The sequence below is a fragment of the Poromitra crassiceps genome (genome assembly GCF_964638095.1).
Source record: "Poromitra crassiceps genome assembly, chromosome: 4".
NCBI classification, from domain to species: domain Eukaryota; kingdom Metazoa; phylum Chordata; class Actinopteri; order Beryciformes; family Melamphaidae; genus Poromitra; species Poromitra crassiceps.
The window spans coordinates 47,783,440-47,790,574 of NC_139626.1; the positions used below are offsets into that span (position 1 = coordinate 47,783,440).

The 7,135-nt window shown below is 45.3% G+C and overlaps 1 protein-coding gene across 3 annotated transcripts; it reads right to left on the reverse strand.

Moving 5' to 3' along the window:
• Positions 1-321: 321 nt before the first annotated feature.
• On the reverse strand, positions 322-6,318 carry LOC310774721 (uncharacterized protein). 3 transcript variants are annotated; one of them, XM_083634845.1, is made up of 3 exons: positions 6,201-6,318; positions 4,442-4,709; positions 322-1,418 (listed from the first exon to the last, which is right to left on the reverse strand). In XM_083634845.1, the coding sequence occupies exons 1-3, from the start codon at positions 6,287-6,289 to the stop codon at positions 732-734; spliced, it is 1,044 nt and encodes a 347-aa protein (XP_083490971.1). In that variant the 5' UTR covers positions 6,290-6,318; the 3' UTR covers positions 322-731. The 3 variants fall into 3 exon arrangements, with proteins under 3 accessions (XP_083490971.1, XP_083490973.1, XP_083490972.1); XM_083634847.1 differs by having other exon boundaries at positions 6,190-6,306; XM_083634846.1 differs by having other exon boundaries at positions 6,140-6,242.
• Between the last annotated feature and the right edge of the window lie 817 nt (positions 6,319-7,135).

Below are 7,135 nucleotides of genomic sequence, written 5' to 3' on the forward strand. Positions count from 1 at the left end.
GCACAGAACTGGCCTTCATTTATTGGCTGGTCTCTTTCCTCGGTGACGTCACCACCTCAGAGGAAAGAGAACAGCCAATAAGAGACGGCCAGTTCTGTACCCTATTTTTTACCATCCGGTGGCAGCCTTCGCCAAACATTTGGGTTCGGGTGTGCATTCCATACTGACAAAAGTAACCTACACTCTCAAAATGATCAATGGAATCAAATTAAAAACCAATTGTGGTACGCCATAATGGGTAAACATGTCTGTGGTTGACTGGACCCTCTGTATTTATGAGATACTGAATAAAGACTCAGGTGATTTATTTATTTATTTATTCAAAATGGGAATCTTAATGTGCTCTTCAGTTGTAAATCACAAATGCTTCGTGAATCCGTAAAAACATCCGATTTGTATATAAAAGTTGTGGACAATTTCATTCTGATCAACAATCTTCGGCAAGAGATTTGTGCCTTTATTTTGACCCACGCTTTCGCCTATACATTGTTTTCCAGTGTTTATTGTATGTTAAATGTTACAGTATGTCATATTATGCCATGAATGTATAGGGCTGCACAGCATGCTTTGTCTTGTTGCTATTCATATTTCGATTAGGAAAAATGTTATATTTTACACCGATCATTAAAAAAATACAAGCTCATTGTTGAAAATATACATACAAAGTGAGGCTCAGAAGAGAGGCCCAAGGCCAGCCTGGAGTCTCTGAAGGATTTACATGCCAGAATCACTCAGAGATAAGCCGTTTCTCTCCGAGTGATTTTGGCATGTAAATCCTTCAGAGACTCCAGGCTGGCCTCAGGCCCGTCTTCTGAAGTCACGTACCCAGGGTAGGTGGGGTACAACTGGGCAGGAGGCATCTCAGCGGTGGCTTGCCCTTCTCCTGATGATGGGGGGGGCAGTAGTGGTATCAACTTGGCGTGGGCATAGTCGATCTCAAAGCCCTCGAAAATCAGCCCCACCCCCGAGGCTCCCAGCCCCTCCTCCAGAAGCCTTGCCACCTTCCAGGTCGCCAGCAGCAGTCCTTCATACTCCCCCTTTCCCAGTCTGAATATATCCGAGGTCAAAGGTCGCCGTGGGACCAGCACCGTGAGGCCGGGCGAGTTGGGGAAAGGAGTGAGGAAAGCCACGTGACCCTCGTCCTCCCACACGCGCCACTGCTGCTCCTCCCCTCGGACGATGCGCGAGAACAGGCCGGGGTGAGCGGGATCGTCCCCCAGGAAGGAGAGGTCGGGCGGGGCTTCGGGGAGCGGCAGTTTGGCCCGGATCCTGGCCTGGACCTCTGCCAGACGGGAGTCGGTCCAGCGGGGGGCGCTCTTGGAGGTGCAGTATCCCGGGTCATAGGCGTGGTGCTCCTCCTCTCCCGCCAGGTGAGGGCGCCACTCAGAGTCCAGGCCGTGCAGAGGGAGCACACGGATCTGTGGGCCACAACATAAAGGATACAAGATATAAATATTTTGCTATCACCGACCGATAGAACACAGTTGTGATTCAAACTATAACCACTGGGAGGTCTTTATAACCACTGGGAGGTCTTTCCCAGTAAAAACCCTCAGGCACACAAGAAGTGATGCATTTGACTTTTCCAGCATAAACAGCAGTTTGTTAGCATCATTATTATATTAATTGACTTGACAAACTTCTTTCTTGTGAAATAACATAAAACACTATTTTCTCCAGCAACGAAAGATGTGAGGAGCATCAAAGTTAGTAAAAAGAAAAGAAAAAAAGTAGCCTCATTGCAAATATGAAAATCAATCTTGATTGGAAAATGGCAATACTGATTACAATCAATATTCAAGTACAAAATAAAGATCTTACTGAGGCCTCAGTAAGATCAACCAAAGGTTCCTGTTGGTTTGCATAAAGGATCTCTCACTACCATCATCAGTATATAAATGGGAGCTAGGGCTCTGTCTGTCTGTCTGTTTGTTTCTCTGTCCCACTGTGATGTCATATATCCCACTGTGACATCGCCAGTGATGTCATGAATCCCACTGTGACATCACCAGTGATGTCATAAATCCCACTGTGACATCAGGGATGTCGTCAATCCCACTGTGACATCATCAGTGATGTCATAAATCCCACTGATGAAATCCCACTGTGACATCATCAGGGATGTCGTAAATCCCACTGTGACATCATCAGTGATGTCCTAAATCTGACATCATCAGTGATGCTGGTCTCATTGGCCACACAGCAGCTGAGGCCGAGCTGCGAATGCGAGCTGCAGGACGAACGATGCCGCGCAGCGGGCGAGCCTAGGAATCTATGCTACATGGAAGATATGACATGTTTCAGCTCGGTACTACAACCCATCCAGCTATACATCAAGATAAATCGACCTATACGTACCTATCAACTATCAGTGAACAACTTACCATTAGATGGTTAACGTTCATGATGACATCCTGCACCTCTGTATTTGGCATGATTCCGTTTGTTCTTTTTGTCTTCCTAAACTGTGCAGGAGGCTTTTCTTATCTCACGTTCTGTGCGGCTTTTTGGTTGCTTGTCATCACTGTTGTGTCGACCGAGTGGTTGCAAATTGCTCAACATTGTTCAGTGCTGATATGATGAAAACACGAAACAAGCTTCAGGGTTGGCAGGCTATAAAGCCTTTAGTAAAAACTGCCTCGCCCTGCCTTATAGGAGGAGCTCCGAACCCATCTGAAAGACTTTAGTCAGTAGTAGTCTGGTTTCACTGGAGAGGTTTAGTGTCCCAAGATGCTCTAAATACTGTTTCACAGACTTCTTCACCCCGACGAGAATACAATTAGGTGGGAATGCTTGACACTGAATACTTTAAACCAAAGATATTGACTCTTATTATTATTTCCTGTAGGCTCCTACGTGGAGCATAGGGCCGCAACCACACCGCGCCAACGGCCTCCAGGCAGTTCCTCATACAGAGGTAGACTGCCTCATACAGAGGTAGACTGTCTCATACAGAGATAGACTGCCTCATACAGAGATAGACTGTCTCATACAGAGGTAGACTGCATCATACAGAGATAGACTGTCTCATACAGAGGTACTGTCTCATACAGAGATAGACTGCCTCATACAGAGATAGACTGCATCATACAGAGATAGACTGCATCATACAGAGATAGACTGTCTCATACAGAGATAGACTGTCTCATACAGAGATAGACTGCCTCATACAGAGATAGACTGCATCATACAGATAGACTGTCTCATACAGAGATAGACTGTCTCATACAGAGGTAGACTGTCTCATACAGAGGTAGACTGTCTCATACAGAGATAGACTGTCTCATACAGAGATAGACTGTCTCATACAGAGATAGACTGTCTCATACAGAGGAAGACTACCTCATACAGAGATAGACTGTCTCATACAGAGATAGACTGCCTCATACAGAGGTAGACTGTCTCATACAGAGGTAGACTGTCTCATACAGAGATAGACTGCCTCATACAGAGATAGACTGTCTCATACAGAGGAAGACTGCCTCATACAGAGATAGACTGCCTCATACAGAGATAGACTGTCTCATACAGAGGAAGACTGTCTCATACAGAGATAGACTGTCTCATACAGAGGAAGACTGTATCATACAGAGATAGACTGTCTCATACAGAGGAAGACTGTCTCATACAGAGATAGACTGTCTCATACAGAGGTAGACTGTCTCATACAGAGGTAGACTGCCTCATACAGAGGTAGACTGTCTCATACAGAGATAGACTGTCTCATACAGAGATAGACTGTCTCATACAGAGATAGACTGTCTCATACAGAGGAAGACTGCCTCATACAGAGGTAGACTGTCTCATACAGAGATAGACTGTCTCATACAGAGGAAGACTGTCTCATACAGAGGTAGACTGCCTCATACAGAGGTAGACTGCCTCATACAGAGGTAGACTGTCTCATACAGAGATAGACTGTCTCATACAGAGGTAGACTGTCTCATACAGAGATAGACTGCCTCATACAGAGGTAGACTGTCTCATACAGAGATAGACTGTCTCATACAGAGATAGACTGCCTCATACAGAGGTAGACTGCCTCATACAGAGGTAGACTGTCTCATACAGAGATAGACTGTCTCATACAGAGATAGACTGTCTCATACAGAGGTACTGTCTCATACAGAGATAGACTGTCTCATACAGAGATAGACTGCCTCATACAGAGATAGACTGTGGGAGGAAACCCACAAAAACACGAGGAGAACGTGCAAACGCCACCCAGAAAGGACCCTGGACGGCCCGGGGTTCGAAACAGTGCTAACCACTGAGCCACCGTGATGTCCAAAAAGATAACTGACATTAAATACCAGCCCAAAACATTGACTATCAGCAGGAGGATTCACTCCAAAACTATCTGCATCGGTCTTCACAAACCCACATTGGTCAGACCCTCCAGCCAGCCCTGAGCAGATCCTTGGGCCAGAGAAGCTCTCACCTGAGCAGCAGGTGTGTCTCTCTGGGGCCTGGTGACCAGCGCACACCTCCGGACCCCCAGGCGCTCACACAGCAGCTCGCCCACCGCCCGGGCCCCCATCAGCATGGAGAGATACTCCTGCTCCTCCAGGTGGAACACGCCGCCCCCGGGGCCGCCGGGGCTCCTCCGCTCCAGGACAGCCGAGCCCGGGGTCCAGGGCCGGGGGTGCAGGTAGGCCACCAGCCCCTCTGACTCCCAGATCACATGACGGGGAAGAGCAGAGCACATCCTGCTGACAGAGGGGTGGAACATAGGAGTGATGAAAGGATATGGTCGACAAGACAATAAAAACAAAAAGGGCAATGTCTAACAATATCAACTTATGTTTGTAATAAATATTGAATGACTCGAGTCGTCTCTCCCGCTCACCTCCACAGAGATATGAGCAGGGGATTATGAGAGAGGAAACCACAGACGGCTGAACTTCTACAGAACATTATTTTGTGATAAACGAGTGTGTCTCGAGCAGGAGCAAGAGCGGCCGCCATAGGCGTATGACTCCGCTCTGAAAACACAAAACACATCTAGACTGTCTATATATTTCTCAGTTTTTTAGGCTGTGGCATCTGGTTTGAAAGTGTAAAGAGTGAGACAGGTGGGATTTGAACCAGTGAACAACTGCACACCAATAAGCTGCTGTTTACCTAGCTGATGCTAGAGCCGGGGACTGCCCAGTCTCCATCAGCTTATCAGTGTTCAAACTGCTGATGAAAAAGAAGCATCTGCTGCTGGCATCTTGCAGCTTTCTCAGTTTAGGCTCATCATCATCAGGAGTCTGATGCAGGGATTGAACCAACAACCTTCCGCACCACATCCCTATGTTTATCTGGGTGAGCTCACAGCCCACTTCCTCCAGCGGAGAGCAGGGCAATATTATGGATGAAAAATCATATCTCTGTATTTGTAGGCTTTATGGTGATACACGATATACTGAATGTCTGTATTTCCTACAAGTGGGATACATGTTCAGTTGTACTGTATAAGTCAAGGCCACGTGTGAGATGGAGGGGCTGAGCGATATATGGACAAAATCAAATATCACAATATTTTTTCACCAAATACCTCAATATCAATAATGCGACGATATTGTAGGGAGGGATGACTATTTGTGCTTTCACAAAATATTTAGGCTACGAGGAGATTTTTGATCATCATCAGTAATGTGGGTAAATACAAATAATAAAACAGTTAGAACAGTCTGGTAAGTTCAGAAAATGACATGACTTTACTGTAATGCAGCCTTTTAAACCAGCAAAAGACAACGCTTGTGCCATATATCACCATATTACCATATCCAACATCTAAGATCATCTAGTCGCATATTACCATATCCAACATCTAAGTCTAAGACCATATCTAGTCTCATATCACCATATTACCATATCCAACATCTAAGACCATATCTAGTCTCATATCACCATATTACCATATCCAACATCTAAGACCATATCTAGTCTCATATCACCATATTACCATATCCAACATCTAAGACCATAGACCACTAGCTAGATATTATCTAGTCTCATATCAACATCGGACCATATCTATCGTCTTATCTTATGTAGCCCCGCCCACTTGACCCAGAGAACATGCAGCGGGGGCTAGCTACTGACCTAGCTAGCTAACCTTAATTTAGACTGATAACTCTGGCTAACCCACCTTCTAATCAAACACGTTGCAAACAGCATAAAGTAGAAGGTAGGACTCACGCCACACCGACCTGTCCACTGTCTGCTTCGGCTCGTAATAAAAAATCACATAAGCACAAACTGCGATAAATACAATGCCTACTCCGTTCACAGTTATCATGCTCCACTCACTCTGCCACAAAAACAACTTCTTCTTCTTCTTCTTCTTCTTCTTCTTCTTCTTCTTCTTCTTCTTCTTCTTCTTCTTCTTCTTCTTCTTCTTCTTCTTCTTCTTCTTCTTCTTCTTCTTCTTCTTCTTCTTCTTCTTCTTCTTCTTCTTCTTCTTCTTCTTCTTCTTCTTCTTCTTCTTCTTCTTCTTTTTGTTTGCAATATTTGACTTTGAAGGTGCATACCGCCACCTACTGTACCGGAGTATGCAGTTTACACTACATTACAGAATGGAAGATAATTCCTTCCTAAACAAATCCATACATAACACTACTTGCTAGATCCTATTGTATAATTTATAATTATAATGTATAATGTAGTAGAATCTTGTATCCTCCTTTCTGCACAAGTCTCTAGAGCACAAAATCCCGGAAGTCAAAACGGCGCATGTTTGGGTTTGGAGGCACTTTTTCCTTATGGCTCGATGGCTGGTGTGGCTTTATCTGGGGACCACATGTGTTTTGAGACTTCCATGATGTGTATATAGCGTGCATAAATTAACCCTATCTATTCCACACAGATTAAACAGACAAGTCATAAGATGACGAAATGCAATCAGCTGTTCTCAGTCAGTTTTGTCATGAGCTGTTGACCTCCAATATGGCCACCAGAGGGCAGCATCCATCAGCTGAAAGCGGAGACGGCTACCCACTCCAAGCGCCGCCAATAGTAAGAAATTGTACTCACGTACAGACTAGAAGACCATTCCCTGCTATGCTAGCTTGTCGGCGAGGGTGGTAAATAACAGTAGCAGGGGTCCCTTGACCGCTCATCTTAAGATATCTGAATAGCAGACCTG

Excerpts from the sequence above, each read along its gene's own strand:
- LOC310774721 (XM_083634845.1), bottom strand. The coding sequence starts at position 6,289 with ATGATAACTGTGAACGGAGTAGGCATTGTATTTATCGCAGTTTGTGCT. Across the intron at positions 4,710-6,200 it reads CCGAAGCAGACAGTGGACAG|GATGTGCTCTGCTCTTCCCC; the intron begins GTCGGTGTGGCG and ends CTCTGTCAGCAG. Across the intron at positions 1,419-4,441 it reads GAGACACACCTGCTGCTCAG|ATCCGTGTGCTCCCTCTGCA; the intron begins GTGAGAGCTTCT and ends TGTGGCCCACAG.